The sequence below is a fragment of the Ochotona princeps genome, chromosome 1 (assembly GCF_030435755.1).
Source record: "Ochotona princeps isolate mOchPri1 chromosome 1, mOchPri1.hap1, whole genome shotgun sequence".
NCBI lineage: Eukaryota > Metazoa > Chordata > Mammalia > Lagomorpha > Ochotonidae > Ochotona > Ochotona princeps.
In genome coordinates this window covers 75,120,478-75,142,689 of record NC_080832.1, presented here as the reverse complement: position 1 = coordinate 75,142,689, position 22,212 = coordinate 75,120,478, and the positions used below count along the sequence as shown (strand labels likewise).

The 22,212-nt window shown below is 39.9% G+C and overlaps 1 protein-coding gene across 1 annotated transcript in view; it reads right to left on the bottom strand.

The window, feature by feature from the left end:
* The window catches only part of ME1 (malic enzyme 1), a 168,787-nt gene that overhangs the window by 128,967 nt on the left and 17,608 nt on the right, over positions 1 to 22,212 (bottom strand). The window contains exons 2-3 of the mRNA XM_058661081.1: positions 14,631 to 14,764; positions 11,602 to 11,751 (exon numbers count right to left, since the gene is read on the bottom strand). Of these exons, the coding sequence (XP_058517064.1) occupies positions 11,602 to 11,751; positions 14,631 to 14,764 (284 nt within the window). The remainder of the gene's footprint in view (positions 1 to 11,601; positions 11,752 to 14,630; positions 14,765 to 22,212) is intronic.

Sequence of the window (22,212 nt, the reverse complement as noted above, 5' to 3'; positions counted from 1 at the left end):
TGAGCTCCCAAGAACTCACTGACGTCAGTGGATTGCACTGGTCGCGCAGGAAAATAATACTGACTGTGGCATCGTATGGATCAAAATAGGTCCGTGTGGCACCCAGACCTAAAGTCCAACAGGTTCCGACAAGATCAGTGCCACCAACAACCCAATTATATAGGACACCTGGTATCTCTCTAATCCTGGGACCTGCTCCAACCAGAAGTATGAGAAAGGTTGCAGAGAAAACGGTAAAGCTTCAGCATGGTATCACAGGAGGTGGAGAGTGGTGAGCCAGGAGGTGGGGCTGTGGAGACCATGGTGGAAATCTGACCTAAGAACCCAGACCTGGGGCCCGGCAGCGTGACCTAGCGGCTAAAATCCTCGCCTTGAAAGCCCCAGGATTCCATATGGGCGCCAGTTCTAATCCCGGCAGCTCCACTTCCCATCCAGCTCCCTGCTTGTGGCCTGGGAAAGCAGTTGAGGACAGCCCAATGCATTGGGACACTGCACCCGTGTGGGAGACCCGGAAGAGGTTCCAGGTTCCCGGCATCAGATCGGTGCGCACCAGCCCGTTGTGGCTTACTTGGGGAGTGAATCATCAGACGGAAGATCTTCCTCTCTGTCTCTCCTCCTCTGTGTATATCTGGCTGTAATAAAATGAGTAAATCTTTAAAAAAAAAAAAAAAAGAAAGAAAGAAAGAAAGAAAAGAAAAGAACCCAGACCTGGAACTCGCTAGAGGTTGTGGCACAAGTGCCTGCAAGCAAAAAGTTGTGTACCAACTGCAATAAGTAAAATCGCATTGTAGACCTGTGGGTGACACAGCTTAGAAACCTGCCCCAAGGAAAAGACTCTGCTAACCAGAAGTGCAATGACCAAGAGTAAAAGAAGAGACAAAGGCACAATGGATATTACCGAAAACTCCCCTGCTAAGGAGCAAAACCCTATGCCAACCTCAGAGTTAACTGAGGAAGACATCGAGAAGATAGGAGATACAGAATCCATAAGACTCATTTTAAAGATTCTGATCAAAAATGAGAAGCTCATGCAAGAGTTCAAAGAATTTAAGGAAGCAACAAAGCAAATCAAGGCTGATATCAGAAATTAAGAACACAGTAGAGCAAATTAAAAGTACAGTGGAGAGTCTCCAAACTAGAATGAAACAAGCAGAAGAAAGAATCTCAGAATTAGAAGATATTTCCTGTCATCAGGGGGAAGCAAACAAAAAGCTGGAAGCAAAGCTGGATCAGGCCAAAAAAAGTATTCAAGAATTAAAAGACACTATGAAGAGGCCAAATATAAGAGTTCTGGGAGTCCCAGAAGGTGCAGAAAGAGAAGCTGAGTTTGCAAATGTATTTAATGAAATAATAAAGGAAAATTTCCCTCATCTGGAGAAAGAATTGGGAAACAAGATCCAGGAGGGGCACAGAACTCCCAATAGGCAAGATCCAGGAGGGGCACAGAACTCCCAATAGTCTTGATCTTCATCAAGACACATGATAATCAAGCTCTCTTCAATTGAACATAAGGAAAGGATCCTCAAATGTGCACGTGAAAAGAATCAATTGACATATAAAGAAAAGCCAATTAAACTCACAGGAGATCTCTCACAGGAAACTCTACAGGCAAGAAGAGAATGGAGTGACATATTCCAGATTCCAAAAGAAAAAAAAAATTGTCGGCCTAGGATAACATATCCAGCAAAGCTTTCTTTTGTCTTTGAAAATGAGATAAAATTCTTCCACAGTAAAGAAAAGCTAAAAGAATTTGCCTCTTTCAAACCTGCCCTACAAATGATACTTCAAGATGTTCTCTTCACAGAGAAGAGGAATAGCACTTACCAAAACTAAAGGCAAACAGGAAGAACATCCCACTAAAATGACAACAGAAGACTAAACCAATGACCAACCCATTCCTAAAATGACAGGACCAAAGTACCACCCATATACATTAAACTCTGAATGTAACTGGCGTAAGCTCAATCAAACGTCATAGATTAGCAGACTGGATTAAAAAACAAAACCCATCTTTTTATTGTCTGGAGGAGACACACTTCAACAAAGATCAGCGTAAACTGTATCACATGTGTTTTGTTGTTTTCTGTTGGTTTCATCTCTCCAAAACATTTTCTTCTGATTAAATCATTCAATGACTCATAGATCATGCAGTGGCATCATTTTCTTCAAGAAGCTTCTTGATTTTCATTTCTTCAGCTACACGTTAGTCATTTAATAGCATGTTATTGAACTTCATGGTGCTGTTAATTTCTTTTTTCTCCCGGATGTTGATTTTGTTTTGTTCCTTTTCATTTAAGAGGATGTGCAGTTATTGTGTAATGGAGACTGTCATATCTAGTAACATGTCATTTAACTTCATGGCATTGTAAATTTCTATTTTTCTTTCTATTGTTCATTTTGTATCATGACTTTTCATTTAATGGGATGTACAGTAGCTGTGAAATGGAGACTAACATCCAGATGTGAGGATGCAGTGTAGTATGCATTTCTGCTTCCAGACAAAGATGGACTTACAATGAAACTGTTCACTGTATCTTGACAATAGGATTCTGGACTCTCTGCCATTGTCCATGCCCGCAATGATGGACATATGACTGAGTATGAAGAATTATATGTTAGTAATGATATAGAGGAACTAGGTGGGGGGGAGGGAATTGGGGAGGGGATAAGGGAATATGGAACTGTATCATAAAATGATAGCAATAATAATAAAATGTGAAAAAAAAGAAATAAATGAAAACCAGTAACTTTTATGTCTTCTTTTTAGTATATAATAAAGTAATGTAGAATTCTATAAACTTACAAATTTTACTACGGTGCTTATAAAATATAAAATACTTAGTATCAAGCTAAAATTAACAACTATAATTATGCCTGTCTTCTAAAGATTTAAGTGTATACTACCAAATAACGTGGTTAGAAAATATCCAACATTTTGAAATACCCAACATTTTTTTAAAAATGAATAAAATAAATTTTTGGTGATTTAGTCAAGAGAACTAATGAAAACAAATCATGAATTTTCAGAAGCATAACTGGGAAGCACATAGGGATTTCTGGAAAGGATAATAAAAGCCAACACTGATTTCGCCCTTTCTCCACTGTTATTGATTTTGGTGGCAGAAATAGCAGGGAGAAGTGGAAACCCTGCTTCTGAGAAAATTCCTTTTAATTTCTCTACTAGCAAATCTACAACTGAGGGAAAACTTTTGAAAATGAATGAGAGTTTAAAGGTATATGTTAAAAAGTAGACTGGAAAAGCATGCCAAATTTTCTAAAAATCAGAGACATATCTACCAGAAATGAGAAAATATCAACATTAAATTTGTAACCAAATTAGAGAAATATATTTTTTTGACAGAAAGAGAAACAGAGAATGTTCCCATCTGCTTGTTCTTCCCTAAATATCTCTAAGAGCCAGGACTGGGCCAGCCAGGGAGAAGCCATGAGCTGGGATCTCAATTCACATTTCCCACTACCTGAGCCATCATCACTGCCTACCATGTTATGCATTACCAGCAAGGTGGAGCCGCAGGGGCAGCTGGGACTCAAACCCAGATATTTCATAGGAGTCACAGACATCCTAAGTAATGTCATAACTGTTACACCAAAAATGCATTCTCAAGTTAGAAAAATATTAAAACTAAATACTATGTAAACTGGCATTGGATATATATTTAGTTAATGGAGTAGAAAGTCAATAAATTGCTTAAATCTGTTTAAAATCCCTGAAGTGGAGGTGGAAGGGGAATCCCTATACCTACAAAATTGTATCATGACAAATTTTAAAAATAAAGAAAATTTATCATTTTCATAAATCTGTTTTTAAATATTATTTATTTATTTGAAAGGCAATGTTACAGACTGGGATTGTTGAGGGGAGAGATAGAGATTTTTCCATTCTCTTATTTACCCTCCAAATGGTCGCAAAAGCTGGGGATGGACCAGGCTGAAGCCAGAAGCCAAGAAATCCATCTGGTTCTCCCACACGCACAGCAGGGCCCCAGTCACTTCGGCCCTCTTCAGATGCTTCCACACATGCATCCACAGGGAGTTCGGTCCGATGTGGAACAGCAGGGATCAAATCAACATTCATCTATGCTGCTAGTGTGACAGGAAGTAGTGTAACCCATGAACCACCACACTGCCTCCATTTTTAATAAACCTTAAAATTATGAGAAGTTGCAACTATAAACTTCTTGAGCTAGAAAGCAGAGGTATCTTAAACAGCATATGTTAGCTTTACTTAAGGTCTTCTAATTCCCTGGAATTATTTATTTAAATAAGCTCTTTTTCAAAAATCTTCACAGAATCTTATACTTAAAAGTGACCTTGGAATTCAAATGTTTAATCCAATACAAGAATCTCTTTTTTGTTGCTACCATTTTCCAGGATACAGTTTTGTGGGCATAGGGATTCCTCCCTCCCCGCTTCCTCCCTCTCATTTTTTGCTCCCAACATTTTCTCCCATATTATCACAGTAGTATAGATAGTCCTTTAGCAATAGTTACAAGTTTAACAATCTGCTATTTGAGTGTATCATAGGATTGCTGGTATAGATAAAGGTAGAAACTCATTTATAACATGCATGCTCAATGATTACCCAAACCACTTGAGTATCTCCAGTGATGCAAATAAGGAAGTCTATTCCAATTCCAATATCAGACAAATTATCAGAAACCCTTTAAAAGTTAGCTATAGTAACAATTTCTATACAATAATTTAAGTCATATATTCTGAGGCTCTATTACGCATATACACACTTTCTTCCATATAAAGATCTTTCCAATTAAAGGTTATTTGTTTTAGTCCAAAAATTTCTGCCTCCTCAATTTACTTGTATGACAAATTTCCAATAACATCAGTCCTATAGTCTCCTTCAGATACATGCTAAATTGCTAAGGAACGTTTATAAATACAGTATTCACAAATAAATATAATATTACAGATGTTATCTGGGTATGTGACAGGTGATGTAAAACTATAGCTTCTCTGTCTAAAAAAAATTAAAAGATATGTACAAGACGCAAAGAGAAATACAGACATGGGGAAGGAGAGAACGCTTTTCCTTGTTCTCTGGTTTACTCCCAAATGCCTGTAAGGCCAGGACTAGGCTGAGCCTAGGCCAGGAGCTAAGAATTCAGTCCATTCAAGTATCTCACATCACAGGAATGCAAGTACTTGACCCATCACCTGCTGCCTCTTAGCACCTGTACTATCAGAAAGCCAGAACTGGGAGCCAGATATAAAATCCAAGCAGTCTTACATAGGACAGAGGCATCTTTAAAGATTCGTTTCTAAAATTTTATTTGAAAGACTTAGAGAGGTAGGAGAAGCAGAAAGAGAGAGAAAAAGAGAGAGAGAGAATTTATGTACCGGTTCACTTTCCAAACGCAACAGCCTGGGCTGGGCCAGGCCAAAGCCAGGAGCCAAGAGCTTGTTCTGGGCCTTCCACATGGCTGCATGAGGAGTCTGCTTTCCCAAGCGCAGTAGCAGGGAGCTGGATCAGGCACAGCAAGGTTCTGATCCATCACCTACATGTGATGTTAGCGTCTCAGCAGGTAGCTTAACTCTTTCCACTGTAAAAGTGGCCAGAGACATCTTAACCAGATAGATCAAACAACACTCTTTTATTTTTTTTCTTTGTAATGAAGAGTGAGACTCACATTTGCCCTTAAAAACACATACGTTTTCCTTGAAGATGGGAAAATAATGTTCAAATTTAGATATTTTTGTAAATACCATGTAAGATAAAACCTGGAATTCTATTAATTCTCCATACGCTATATATAAACCTAAATCAAAACACCTGTAAGTACTACATAGATTAGAGCAATTATTTTTGGATCCTAACAATTCGCACTCAAGTTTTCCACAACTGAAGTCTCTAGATGAACATAAAGACACCATGAACTGTTACTTTATATTTTTAACAGGTCCTTACTATAAAAGATAACTTTCAATGCTTTGCTAAAAAGATTTATACATCTATGCATACATTTGGATAATACTTAGATTTTGATGTAAAAAACGGATGTTTGAATCATGTCTACATTTTTTTCCATTCTCCAAAATTTTCCTAATTAAAGCAATACTTAGGAAAGCAGATAGTATGGAACTTTAAACTACTTCTGAGCCTATGCTGAATTCCCAACATAGAAAATACAGAATACGGTAACTCACTCATAGTTAGCACACGTCACATACATACCTTCAAAAGTACAATATGTCATTTCATCAGAAAATAAAAGTTTGAATTAGCAGCTCAAGAAATCATCACCATCTATGACTCCATAATAAATTAAAACCAATATTTTGCTAACAATAATTTCTAACTTAAAAAAATCAACTGAAGTAACAGTTAAAATGAGATCACATGTTCCATGAAACTGGTTTCCTTCAAAAAAATTCTATAAGGCATTTCTTTTTCTGAGATCTTAAAAAATAGTGCAAGTATAAAGCTCATTTTAAAGGAAATAAGATAAATGAATCAAAATATTGTACAATAAGTATAAATCAAAACCCAAGGTTTATAACTATAGGCAAAAGGTGAAAGTTGTATTAATACCCAACAACAAAATGACCACTTACTGGAAGCATTAAAAAGTTACTCAACTATTTGATATTTAAGAAATCTGAGTGCAGCATGGTAGTGCAGAAGGTAAGGCTACCTCTGGTGACAATGAAACCCCACACTGGAGCGCTGAGTTGGGTTTCAGCTATTAACTTCCAATCCAGTTTTCTGAAATTTTCCTAGTAGGCAGTGAAGGATGATCCATGTCCTTGCTTCCCTGTCACACATGTAGAAATTCCAGGTCAAATTTATACTTTCTAATTTCTGCTGACACATCCTTGGCTATTGAGGCTAGTTGGGGAGTGGATCAAGGGATAGAAGATCTCTTCTTTCTCTATTCATTTTCTCTGTGTATCATGCAGCCTTTCAAATATATGCCTACACACACCTTTGTTTTTTAAAAAAATAAAGTTGGGAGCCCGGTGGCGTGGCCTAGCGGCTAAAGTCCTCGCCTTGAATGCGCCAGGATCCCATGTGGGCGCCGGTTCTAATCCGGGCAGCTCCACTTCCCATCCAGCTCCCTGCTTGTGGCCTGGGAAAGCAGTCGAGGATGGTCCAAGGCTTTGGGACCCTGCACCCGTATGGGAAACCTGGAGGAGGTTCCTGGTTCCTGGCTTCGGATCAGCGCAACACTGGCCGTTGTGGTCACTTGGGGAGTGAATCATGTGAAGTAGGCTCGTCCTCTCTGTCTCTCCTGCTCTCTGTATATCTGATTTTGTAGTAAAAATATATAAATCTTTAAAAAATAAAATAAAATAAAGTTGGGTTCGGCACGATAGCATAGTGGTTAAAGTCCTCACATTGAATGCACTGGGATCCCATATGGGTGCCGGTTCTAATCTCGGCAACCCAGCTTCCCATCCAGCTCCCTGCTTGTGGCCTGGGAAAGCAGTCGAGGACAGCCCAAAGCCTTGGGACCCTGCACCTGCGTGGAAGACCTGGGAGAGTTCCTGGCTCCTGGCTTCGGATCAGCGCAGCACCGGCCACTGCGCTCACTTGGGGAGTGAATCATCAGACAGAAGATCTTCCTCTCTGTCTCTCCTCCTCTCTGTATATCTGACTTTGCAATAAAAATAAATCTTTAAAATATTTAAATATATATACAAAAACCCATCTTCTTTTCTCACATATGTGATCTTATCTCTTGTCTGGTACATGTTTCCATTGTATCCACAAGACTCTGCCTCTCAACCCTCTAATATCATTTTCCGATGATGACCGCACCAATCATGTTAGAGCCACAACTGTCTCCTGGAAAGCAGCCAATACTCCTGCTCTCCATACACCTTTCCTGCTCTACTCTCTCTACAAATATCCTAGATAATTTGCTTTTTATTCATATGTTTGTGTCTGTTGCTCTTAAAATACATGCACACTGAATTATCTCAAGCCCTTAGGAAATGATCTAATACATAGTAAGCTCCAAAAAGAATTGCTGGCGCTAAGATTTCTGTCTCTCTGTCCTTCCTTCCTCCCTCCTTCCCTTTTTCCTTCCCTCCCTCCCTCCCTCCCTTCCTTCTTTTCTCTCTCTCTCTTAAAAGTAAAAGGGAAAGGTATGGAGCTCTGGGATAGGACAAGCCATCCTGGCCCCCAAGTGTGTAGGGGGGGTTGGAGTGGGAGTAACTGAGGCTATGTTTGACAGTGAAGGAATGATTTCTGGAGTCGCCCAAGGACTGGGCCACTGCATTCACAGGTAGGCAAAAGAGCTGACTGGTTTAGAGAGGGAGGAAGCAGAAAGAATGTTTGGGTCAGGCCAAGGCACCTACCCAAGTAAGAGACCTGGGCTAGGCTAAATAGCATCATTCTCCACCTGTGTTGGCACTTGCAAAAGCTGGGGCTGGAGGGCATGCCTGGCTGGGTTAGGACATAGTACCCGTCCATGAGTATCAGAGCAGGGGTTGGGCCACATCAGGCTGGGCAGCAGCACCCACCAGAACACGAGAGAATCAGATTTAGGAAGATTCTAAAGGGGAATTATGGGCTCTCCTCTTTGGTGCTGCAGTACACAGCAGTTATCATAGAGGGCTGAGGGTGGTGGTAGGCCAAGCTAAGCTGACCACAGAACTCCCCCAATAGGAACCCACCTGACACTGGCTGAGGCTGTGGCTGGGAGAAGACTGTAGAAGGCCAGGCTTGCAGCACTTGTTAGTGAATGCAAAGGCCAAGACAGAGGGCAGACCATGCTCCTGCTGGCATGTGCGAGATACCAGGCTGGGAACAGACTTGATAGGGGAACTTGGGGAACTCTCCTACCAGTCCATAGCTGCCTCGGGGGAGCACAGGAGCAGGGTTTCAGGGGCAGGCCAGGCGAGGCAAGGCAATGCTGCAGTACTCGTTAGTATTTGTGTGGGCCAGATCTGAGGAAAGGCTGGGCTGGGCCAGGCCTAAGTATCCACTGGCACACATAAGAGCCATAACAGGTCATATAGACCATGACTGACTGGGTGGGGCTGCAACACCCACCAAGAAAGGCTGAAACTGTGGGTGAGCCATGCAAGGATGGGTTGAACCACTTGCTAGGGAGACTTTGAGGATTTCCCTACTAGACTGCTCCTATTGAAGGAAGCAAGAGATGGAGCTTTGGGTGGATCATGCTAGGCAAAGGTGCAGCACCCATCGATATGTCTGTGGACAGGCCTACCTAGCTTGGCTCGAGAACTCGCTGGTTCTCACAAGGGCCAGAATGGGTACGAGACAGGACAGGCTAGATCACGTGTCTGCCAGTGCACATGACAGCCAGGAGGGGTAAGGCAGCAGGACCCACTGGTAAGAGCTATAATGATCATGGGCCAGTCAGGCAGTACTCACTGGTGAGTGGGGGTAGGCCACATTAATCTGGGCAGCAACACCTGATGGCACATGCAGGATTCAGGGCTGGAAATACCCTGGTAGGGGAACCTGGGAAACTACCCTGCTAGGTTGCAGGTCCCAATGCTGAACATGAGAGCCAGGGCTGAGAACAGGATAGACCATGCTGGGCTGTAGCACCTATTGGCACACGTGTGAGGCAGGTATGGGAGCAGGCCAGGTAGGGTCAGTTCACAGCATCTAGTTTGACAAGTGAGAGCTAGAACAGGGCGCGAGCCAGGCTAGGTTGGACCGCAACACCTGCCAATTAACATGAGGGCTGGCATTAGGCCAGGCTGGGCTAGGCTGCTGCACCTGCAGATGAGAGCTGGGACTTGGGGCAGACTGGGCTAAGCCAGGCTATAATACCTGCTGGAAAATGCTGACACTATGGACAGTCCATCTCAGACTGGGCCACAGCACCTTGTGGCACACATAAGACCCACGCCAGGAGTGGGCCTGGTAGTGGAACTTCAATGACTCCCATGCTGGACTGTTTCTTCCACTGAAGAACATGAGAGTTGTGAATCAGGGTGGGCTAGTTTTTGGGGAAGGCCCAGGCTAGGATAAGTAGGCTGTGCCTTCTGCCATCACAAGAGCCAGAATGGGTACAGGCCAGCCAGGCCACAGTACCAGTTGGCAAGTGTCAGAACCGTTGTAAGTCATGTAAGACTGGATCGCAATACTCCTTAGGAGTTGCTCATTAAAGGATGGAAAGCTGAATAAGTTAGACAATTCTCCTGGTCAAGCACTGTAGCTTGTTTCTGGGTCTGTGGTTGTTCTAAGGTGGACTCTCTCAACCAGTAGGCCTTGGAAATATTTTCTCAACCCTGGAGCGGCAAGATCAACAACATCTCAGGGATATCGAAACTACTCCAGTACTGCCTTGGAACACTATTCCCAATACCAGGCTCTCTAGGGTATCATCAAATTACTCTCTCCATCCACAGGTGCCAATGTAATCTGACAGCAAATAGCAGCCCTCTCCCCTTGTCTTTCTCCCCACAAGAGGAAAAAAATAAAAAGACCAAAACATGTGTCCCACCCACTTTCCTGCATACCTGACCCTCCCGACCCTAATCAGAGGCCCACATGGTAATGTATCCCACTCAACTGTAAACAATACTAAAATCATTTTAAAGGCGTTAATGCAAGATAAAGAAAGCACTCAGAAAGCCCATAAGCAATAAAGCACACAGATTTAGATTCAAAAGACAGTGAGTGAATAGTCATCACTCAAGAGAAGACACAGAAATGACTAACAGAGAATTAAATATGCTCAACAATTATCAGATAAATGCAAATTAAAATAGACAAATAAATATCTCCTTATATCTGTTAAAGTAAGCATTATCTGAAAGATAAGTGTTAGGATGTGTACAGAGGGAAACTTTTGTACACCACTGGTGGAAATGTAAATCAGTACACCCATTATAGAAAATTACATAAAGGTTCCTAAAAAACTTTCAAATAGAAATGTAACATCTCCCAGTGTTACTACTGGGTGTACATCCAAAGAAATTAAGTCAGTATGCTACTGAGATATCTACCTTCACATTAACTGAAACATTACTCAGAATAGATATGACTTGAAATCAACAGATAACAAAAACAAAATGCACTGTATACTCATATACACAACAGATTATCATTGAGCCTTAAAAAAGGAGAAAATTAAGTCATTTTCAACATGAATGAAAATGGAGAACATTAAGTTAAATGAAAGAAGCCAGGCACAGAAAAAGAAATCACATGATCTCAATTGTATTTGAAACCTAAACATAGCCTAATACATAGAGGTGGTTACATAGGTGGTTACCAAGATCTGAGGGCATGATGTAGGATTATGTAATTGATAGTTAAATAAAACACATTTAAAATTTCATGGGGCTAATGAGCTAAAGAAGTGTATCATACAACAACGACTATAGCTAATGATACTGCATAATATACTTGAAAATTGCACAGAGATTTTAATGTTCCTGCCACAAATAAGTATATGATAAAATGCAAACATTAATTAACTTAACATAGCTATTTCACAATGTTTACATGTTTTAAAACATAAGGCATACCATAACCATGTATTTTTTCTGCCCATGTAAAAAAAAAAATTACCACAAAAACCTTACCAAAAAGACAGAGCAAGCTGTATTTACAATGAAAAAAAATTCACATACCTTGGCTTCCGAAATGCTAAACTGTACTGTTGGCAAGCCAGACCCACAGTAGGAGTATAAACAATAGGCATAAATTTCTCAATGTCAGACATGAGTACTCTATAAAAGAGCTTTTCATTTCTATCTTGAAGATCCATCAAGAGAAGGTACCTGGGGAAGTTACATATAATTAGATCCATATTCAACAAAGTCAGGAAATAGCTACTTAGAAATATAATTAAATATCTCTCAAGCAAGTATATTTTACGTTCATAAGAAAACAACTGAACAAGAAAGACTTTAGAAATATTGTTAAAGACCTGAAAGAAAAAACTCTGAAGTTTCATGCCTATTTACAAAATGACATAAAAATAACACTATATGCATAGATTAAACATCAACTTCACTGAGTAAACATAAAGACTATCTTTTGACATGCAGCAGTAAATAAATAAAGAATATGACAAGCAAGGAATGATTACGGGACTATAACACCCACCCTAAAAATAAGGAAGGTAGGAAAGTTCCAGGGACTTTATTACTATTTGTATCACATAGCCTTTCTATTAGTAAATGCATATCTCACCCAGAGTTAACTTTTCTAAACATAAATTTTTATGTTACCTGTAACAGGGTATAACAGACACCATTCTGATGTTTAATCAAACTTCATTTTGAGGAGATAACATTTAATTGCTAGACTGAGTAAATTGAGTTATCCTTCAGAATGTGGATGGGACAAACCAATGATGTGAAGGCCTTAACAGAACAAAAGCTGACTACCCTTCCAGCACAAAGGGATTCTGCCAGCACACGGTCTTAGAACATGAAATGCAACTCTACCTTAGATCTCTACCTTGCCAGCCCACCTGGAGATTCTTGATTTGCAAAGCACAGGCACAGGCATGCGCACCCCCCCACACACACAAACACCCTTATTGGCTTTTTCCTTTACAGTATTTTGATTACAATCAATATTTTCTAATTACTAAGTAAGCTACTTCTTTTCGTTTCTATACCAATACTTTCATAATGTTAACGCTAATAATATTTTATAATACTCTATTGCTATCTCCAAAGTAAAGATTTTTAAAAACTTAGATTTAACACCTTAATAAAAAGGGGCAGAGTCAAAAGTAGAGAGAAGGGTTCTGTGCAACAGCCTAGTGGCTAAGTCCTCATGCCTTTCATCTGCCGCAATCTCATGCGGTGCCAGTTCATGTCCCATCTGCTGTGCTTCCCATCCAGCTCCCTGCTCGTGGCCGGGGAAAACAGTGCAGGACAGCCCAAAGCCTTGAGACCCTGAACCTGCATGGGAGACCTGGAAGAAGCTCCTGACACTCGGCTACAGTCGGTTCTGCTGCAGCCATTGCGGCCACTTGCGGAGTGAACCAGTAGATAGAGGAGCTTTTTGTCTCTGCTTCTCTCTGTAAATCTAACTTTCCAATTGAAAAAACAAACAAATCTTTTTTTTTTTTTTAAGATTTATTCATTTTTTATTACAGCCAGATATACAGAGAGGAGGAGAGACAGAGAGGAAGATCTTCCGTCCGATGATTCACTCCCCAAGTAAGCCACAACGGGCCGGTGCGGGCCGGTGCACGCCGATCCGAAGCCGGGAACCTGGAACCTCTTCCAGGTCTCCCACGCGGGTGCAGGGTCCCAATGCACTGGGCCGTCCTCAACTGCTTTCCCAGGTCACAAGCAGGGAGCTGGATGGGACGTGGAGCTGCCGGGATTAGAACCGAAGCCCATATGGGATCCCGGGGCTTTCAAGGTGAGGACTTTAGCCGTTAGGCCATGCCGCCGGGCCCAAAAGAAACAAATCTTTAAAAAAAAGTAGAAAGAAAGCAAATACAAAGACCATGATAATAATCAAAATGATCTATACAGGGACCCTTGCTTGCAGGCAAGAAACAGAATTCCAACATAGAATTATCTAATTCCAAAGGTAGGGGAAAATGCTACTTTTATTTATGTACAAACGTAGAAACTGAATTCTAAACAAAATAAGTACCTTAAATTCACAACAGCATTAGAGCAATGTCCAGAGGCTGGAAAAACTGCTTTCTCCTACAATGTCTTAAGCTTGACTAAACATAATTTTTTTAAAGATTTATTTATTTTTATTACAAAGTCAGATATACAGAGAGGAGGAGAGACAGAGTGGAAGATCTTCCATCCGATGATTCACTCCCCAAGTGAGCACAATGGCCGGTGCTGTGCCAATCCGAAGCCAGGAATCAGGAACCTCTTCCAGGTCTCCCACATGGGTGCAGGGTCCCAAGGCTTTGGGCCATCCTCGACTGCTTTCCCAGGCCACAAGCAGGGAGCTGGATGGGAAGTGGAGCTGCCAGGATTAGAACCGGCGCCCATATGGGATCCTGGCATGTTCAAGGCGAGGACTTCAGCTGCTGGGCCATGCCACCAGGCCCAACTAAACATAATTTTAACCAATTTTTTCTTTGTTTAGTATATCATTTCTTGATAATGTAAACTTAAGCAATAAAAATAGTATCTGTCATACTATTTAGAAATACAATTTAGAAAGTAAAAAATAAATTTCTTAAGATTTATTTTTATTGCAAAGTCAGATATAAAGAGAGGAGAGACAGAGAGGAAGATCTTCAGTCTGTTGATTCACTCCCCAAGTGCCCCCAACAACTGGAGCTGAGCCAATCCAAAAACCAGGAGCCCAGAGCCTCTTCCAGGTCTCAAGGCTTTGGGCTGTTCTCGACTGCTTTCCCAGGCCACAGGCAGGGAGCTGAATGGGAAGTTGGGCTGCCGGGATTAGAACCGGTGCCCATATAGGACCCTGGCGTGTTCAAGGGAAGGACCTTAGCTGCTAGGTGACCGTACAGGGCCTAGAAAGTAAAATTTTAACTCATTCAAATTTTCCTAAAGGGGATACATTTTTTTAAAATCATTGTATTTACAAGTAAATTTTCCTTTAATTTGACTATCCTGACCAGACCAGTACTTTAAATTTTTCATAAAAATGCATAGACAATTGTGTGAGAAACATTAAATCACTTTTATGAGTACCTTACCTGTCAAAGTCAGAATTCAGACGTTCAAAATTCTTAACTACTCTAAGGACCTGCAGCTCCTGATTGATGAAGCTTGGTGGCAACAATCCATGAATATTCAACTGCTGCCTTTCTTCCAGGGTAAAAGCCAGATCCTAAGGAGGAAAGGAAAACACAATTTGAGGGAAGAAGACAAAAAGCATCCATATACAGTTTTATGAGTACATACACTTATAAGTACACACACACACACACACTCCTAACAAAGTACAAGCCAGAAGATCTCGGAGATCACATTTTGGCACAGTGGGTAAAGCCACCTGCGATGGCAGAATCCCATGTGGGCACCACTTCAGTCCCTGATGCTCCACTTCAACTTCAGTTCTCTGTCAATGGCCTGAGAAAAGCAGCAGAAGATAATCCAGGTATGTGGGATCCTGCCCCACCACGGACACCTGGAAGAGGCTTCTGGCTCCTGGATTCAGTCTGGCTCAGCACTGGCTGCTGCAGCCATTTGAGCAGTCAATCATGAGCTGAAAGAGCTCCCCATTTTACATTCAAATAAAGTATATCTTAAAAAATACTTAAAAAAAAAAAGATCTTGTATCACATGTGGTTAGAAGTCACATAAATGCTCCATATCTCACTTTCCTTTTCTATAAAAGAATACAATAATACGTTCAGAGGCATAACACTCAAATATAAAAATCAAATAAGAAAAACACATGAAAGGAGATACAATCATTATTAATGTCAGTTAAATATAGAAATGAACAGTAATTTTATATTTTAAAATTATGAACACGAGTAAGGTCACTTATGAGTTCCTTGTTTCCATCTCTAAAATAGACCAATGTCTTATGTGGTTCTGAGGCAATAGCTCCAATACTTCTGTCCCAAGTCATCTCCTACTATTCTACATGCTCTCAGCTATATAAACTTCTTACCACTGCATGAGTATACCACATACTTTTATTTCTCCATGATTCCATGGTCAAAAATATATTTCCTCCATTTCTGATTTTCTAGCCTTTCCTCAAATGCTCCCTCCTGTCTAAAGGCTTTTTAGGCTCACATAGTATGTCATTAGGGCCCTAGTAGTAGTCTCGTTTGTTTCTATAAACACAGATTGTGTACAACATCAGTAATAAACTATAGAGCTCAAGAACACCAAAAACAATGATGGATTCATGCAAAACTCATAATATATCTGAGAGATTTGCATCAGCTATAATACGGATTAACAGCAGGGAAGCTCCTGTAGTCGTTACTGAACAATATGATCTAGTAGACTGAGACACAGCACCTCTAGGGAGGACTCCCAATGGAAACATGGAAGCCCAAGATGCTTCTGACTAGACTATTACTGTTGTCCTTTTGGGTCTAGTGTAAACACACAAGATGACATGATGTTCTATATTATGGTCCAAATATTTGTGCCAACCCCCGCCCCTCAAATTGGTACATGGAAATCCTCACCCACAAATGATGGCATAAAAGGTGTGCAGGGCTTTGGGGTGATTAGGTCAGGAGGGTAAAGCCTAAAGAACAACATTCATGTCCTCATTAAAAGAGACCTAAGAGCTTGATTGTCTTTTCTGCCATGTGAGGACACAGAGAAATGACAGCTTCTAAGAACCAGGAAGAGGTCATCTTATCAATTCCCTAACAGCTTGTCGTGGACTTCCCAGCCTTCAGAAGTAAGGTTGGAACATGTCTACTAACTTGGAGTTGAGTGAATTAAGAACTACCTACCTCTGTCCCTAAAGTTTCTTGCAATGGTGGAATGGGGCCTCCTGAGTATCACTCAGAGAAAAGAATAACATGGTTCTTTACAGAAGAAAATGACAGACCCTGATTGATACGGACTAGACTTTTCCAACTCCATGAAGTTTGTAAAAAGGTTAATGAAGAACCTCTCTTATCTAAATGTAAATAGGTACAGACCTATTCATTCATGCCACTGATGTAAATGCTTATGTTTAAATAGCTTCCTGTGTCAGGAAAATGGACAGAAAAGAGACAAACAGATCTGTTTTCCAACTGAAATCCTGGTAGATATCTGTCAGGTGACTGAAAGAGCCAGCAGGGACCAAGGAAATCAGAACTTACAGTGCAAGAAGTTGCACACAAACTTAAACTCTTTTTATCTACTAGAAGCTTTTCTTATGAGTGCAGATGTTGCCACTGCCACATGTTCATTGGGGATCCTCTGATATTCCAGGATGAGTGGACAGCAGCAGGATGATCCTTTATCAAGAGGATGATTTAGTGCATCCAGCAACATCCGGTCCAATCACCCTTTCCCAGATGTCTCAAGAACAGATCAGTATACTCGGTGAGTTCTTGGCTTAGAAGTTGCAGCCAGCATTAGAAGACACTGCGGTATTGCCTGAAGACACTGCCTACCGTTCACCTTTTCATTTATAGTCTTTCTCATGTAAAAGATCCAAAACCATAAAGTTAAGGTACTTTACATTCTTCACACTTTCTTCTCAGTGTTCAGAATAGTGCCCAGCATATTTAAAATCCAGTAAGTTAGTGCATAGAGAAAACATACTAAACATTCCGTTTTAGGCACATTAACATATTGTTTAAAAGTTGTTACATTGCTGCTCAGGAAAATGATGTGCAAATTCCTTCTGATAAAATTACTTTTAAAATTCAAAGCCGTGGGCCCAGCATGATGGTTCAATGTAAAACCTTATCCTGCAAGTGCCAGGATCCCCTACGGGTGCCAGTTTGTGCCCCAACTGCTCCACTTCCCATCCAGTTCCCTGCACTTGAGGATAGACCAAAGCATTGGGATCTGCACCCACATTGTGGACCCAGAAAGAAGCTCCTGGATTCGAATGGCTCAGCTCTGGCCATTGCAGCCATGTGGGGAGTGAACCAGAAGACGCTCTCCATAAAGCTGAAATCCTTTTCCAATAAAAAATACATTTTTAAAATTCAAAGCTGTTAAAAAGGGATATTGGAGTGAAAAAGTAATCTGCAAAATAGAAAACATACTCATTTGTTTAAGGTATAATGGGAAGATTTGGCATTTAAAAAATGTATCATCCAGACACAAGCTAAGCTACTATTTCAAATCTCCTGTCCTCCACTCTCTCCTACTCCTCCTCTTTCTATTTTTCCTCCATCCTCTGCGTCTTTATATAAAATGAATGAATAAAATCACATGCTCTAAGTCTTTGGGATGAAATAAAATTATGTACATTAATGTGCTTGAAAAAAGAAGAAATCTAATTGATTTTCTCAAGCTAGTAATGGTTAGTGAAGCAGGAAAGGTTTTAAATACATAAATACTATTTTATATTCATGAAACAGCAATAAATTTCCAATTATTATTCTTTGAAAATTCACTTGCAGAAGAATTAAAATATCGACATTCTGAAAATAAGGCTTGAAAACATGTCAAAAATAGTAACACATGTTCTTTCATTCACTTAATATCACTTAGCAATCACTTTACTATCATTACCCAGTCCTTTTCATGTAAATTTTTCAATGCCTATGTCTGAAATTAATTCATGGAATCAAATACGTATTCCAGATCTTACGCCTTGGTGATAATGCCATCTGGTAGTCTTCAACATTCTTTGATGTTTGGTAACTACAATTCCTATTCACTGTTAGCCCAAACTTCTAAGACATAGTTAAACATACTTAATTCAACCCTATAAATTCACACACACAGAGCAAAATTAAAAAAAAAAAGACAACATAGGATTGAAAAATCTGGGAATTGTGTCAAGCTAAAGCATTAAGATTGGAAAAAAAAAAAGTTGCCAAGAACAATTCACATTTTACAGGGGTAATTTCAAAATTTATGGAAAGGGTCTGTTTGTAACAGGTCACCAGCATCCCATATGGGCACTGGCTAGCTCCTATGTACTCCATTTCCCATCTAGTAACGCCTGGCCTAAAAAACACAGTAGAGGATGGCCCAAGCATCTGAGCCCCTGCCACCCACATAGGAAACTCAGATGAAGTTTCTAACTCCTGGGTTTGGCCTGGCCCGGACTTGATCACTGTGGCCATCTGAGCAGTGAAATCAATGGATGGAAGCTCTCTCTCTCTTTTCTCTTTCTGTAACTTTTTCAAATAAGACCTTAAAGAATTTCATGGACAAATGTAAGTGGAAGATTAATGGATATTTGCCTGCTGGCTATCAACATCCCTTACCAGAGTGCCTTTGTTCAAGTTCCAGCTGTGCTTTCAATTCCCATTTTTTTTTTTTCTGATGAGGACCATGGATGGCAGGGAACAAAGGCTCAACTGATTGCACCCGCTGACGCCCACATGGGAGCACTAGACTGGGTTCACTGCAAGTGTGAAGCCATTTGGAGGAGGAAACCAGCAGCAGAGGGACTCTATCTCTCTCGTCTCTCAATTTTAAAAAAAAAAAGGTAATTTCATTTTAGTGTAAAAACCCCTGAAGTCTATGCATACTGGTTCCACGATATGCATTTCCATAAACATTTTTAAATCCATATATGCATGGATTTAAAACTTTTTGTATCAGAATAAGTGCCTTATAACTCAATTTTCAATGAACTTTTTGAAGTACCCTCACAGTATTACTCTTTATGAAATAAAAACTAAAAAAATCTAAAATATCAGCGTCTCTGAAAATCATAGTATATACAATGTGATTTCAAACAAAAGATAATGACTTTAAAGTGCAAGTCTTGGATGCCATTGAAAAGATTAAATGTCTATGCATATATTAGATTTCCAGACCACCTACAATTCAAATTCCCTGAAAGCATTCTCACATACTCTTGGTTCAACCCTGGTTTTTCTTCTTTTATTTTCTTAGTTCTAAAAAAAAAACAAAACAAAAACCCTTTGTAATAGATCCTGCAGCAGCAGAGTGCTAAGTTGTTTCACCATTAAGGACAGAAATAGGACAGATATTCTTTTGGACTCTAATAATAATCTACAGGTATCTTCTTGAAAAAACTGAGATTCTGAAGCACAAATAAAAACAAAACTCCTATTCCAACATGGGCTTATTTTAAAAGTGTATACATAATTCCTGAGTAATTTATCAGAAAGTATAACCAAAAAATTTTTTTAAAATGAAGTATATTCTTTATTGTGCACTAACATCCTTAATCCTTTAAAATAAATTTCAGTAGTTTCATGTTTTCCCTCTGTGTAGACATTAGAATAAATCAAGTTGAACTGTAAAAAGAAAAATCTAATTATAAAAATCTTTAAGAAAGATAATGTTTGGGCCCGGCGGCGTGGCCTAGCGGCTAAAGTCCTCGCCTTGAACGCCCCGGAATTCCATATGGGCGCCGGTTCTAATCCTGGCAGCTCCACTTCCCATCCAGCTCCCTGCTTGTGGCCTGGGAAAGCAGTCGAGGACGGCCCAAAGCCTTGGGATCCTGCACCCGCATGGGAGACCTGGAAGAGGTTCCAGGTTCCTGGCTTCGGATCGGCGCGCACCGGCCATTGTGGCTCACTTGGGGAGTGAATCATCGGACATAAGATCTTCCTCTCTGTCTCTCCTCCTCTCTGTATATCTGGCTGTAATAAAATGAATAAATCTTAAAAAAAAAAAAAAAGAAAATCTTTAAAAAAAAAAAAAAGCAAAAAAAAAAAAAAGATAATGTTTTACATATGACAATTCATTATGGCAACAGAATATATTAATTGAAATGTTGGAGGTGACTGTTATGTTAGGGGAGAAAATGCACTAATTTATCAACTGTGTATCCCTAGTACCTAGATTATCTAACATATCACAAGTAATCAACAAAATGCATTGAATTAATTAATAATTTTGTATAATTACATACTAGCTATTGTAGGTTTTGAAGAAAATAATAAAGTGAAGGAAGAAAAAAGCAGAGAGGTGAAATACAAAACAAACAAAAAAAACATAATAACTCAAAGTCTTTTAACTAGTGAATGAATAAAACAACACCAGAGTACCAGCATTGTGGTGTAGTGGCAAAACCACCTGCATACTGGCATCCCACATGAGCACCAGTTTGCATTCTAACTGTTCCACTTCTGATATCCAACTCCTTGGTAAATGGTCTTGGAAAAAGCAGAAGATGATCCAAGTCAATGGGCCCTTACCCATGCAGGAGAAACAAATGAAACTCCTGGCTCCTGGCTTCAGCCTGGCCTAGTACTCTTGGTTCTTGGGCCTTCAGCCATCTGGGGAGCGAACCAGCAAAAGGAAGAGCTCTCTTGCACTCACTCTCCCTTTCTGTTTTTCCTTCCATCTCCATAACACTTTCAAATACAGAAAATCTTTGTTAAAAAAAAAAAAAATCTACGCACTGGAACATTACTCACCAGTTAAAAAAGGAACAACTACGGGCATTTGATACACAAATCATAAACACACTATGCTAATGAAAGATGAGACTCAAAAACTATTAACTATATGTTTAACTCCACTTAAATGACATTTTTCAAAAGCGAAATTGTAGTGAAAGAAAAAGTAGTTGCCCAAGAGTGGGCGTGCAGAATTATATTTCAAAGGAACTGAACTGATGGATCCGTGTTGACTGTGGTGTTGGTCATACAGCATTGTACCTTTGTGAAAACTAATCAATTTCATCAAACTGAATTTTACTAGGCTCATGAAGAATGAGTTTACTAGTAATTTTCTCCTTATAAAAATATAATTAAGAATAATAAAAGCTCATTTAGCAAAGTGATATATTTCACATGCTAAATTTTAAAATACTATTTTTAGCCTAGTATGATAGGCCTCAAATTTTTATAAGACTTTTCTGATAATTTAATGTCTCATTTGAATGACACTGATTTGATGTGTTGTTACAAATAATACAGCCCATTTGACTTTAAAATGCTTTAAATTATTTCTAGAGACAAACTATGTGCAAAATGTATAGCAGGAGCTTTAATTGCTTTTTGCTCATTATTCTAAAATGAAATGGAATTGAGCTTTGCTTTTAAATGTTGTAATGTTTTGAACTGGTTAACAGTTTACATGCATATTATACATATACAGAAATGGAAGTGACACACGTTTGTCTTGGACATATTTTGCTAAAGGGTTACTTTCCTTAATTCTCCCAGGATACCAAACATTATTCTTGGGTTTACTGTTTAAATTCTAACTGACGGATAATATAATAATACGATATGATAATATGATTTTATAACTATTCTGGTGAGGGGGCTGGCATGGTGAACTAATCTACCACCTGGAGTGCCAACATTCCATATGGGCATCAGTTCATGTCCCAGCTCTTCCATTTGTAATTCACTTACCTGCCTATAGACTGGGAAAGCAGTGGAGAATAGCTCAAGTCTCCCACATGGGAGACCTGGAAGAAGCTCCTGGTGTCTGGCTTCAGATTGGCTCAGCTTTGGCCATTGTGTTCACCTGCGGAGTGAACCACTAGAAGGAAATTCTTATTGTCTCTCCTTTCTCTGTAAAATCTGCCTCTCATACAAAAACAAGCAAGTCTTTTTTATAAAAATCACAATAAGCATCCACCTAACCCCAATAAGAATGGCCTGTACAGGGCCCGGTGGCACGGCCCAGGGGCTAAAGTCCTCGCTTTGAATGCCCGGGGATCCAATGTGGGCCCAGGTTCTAGCC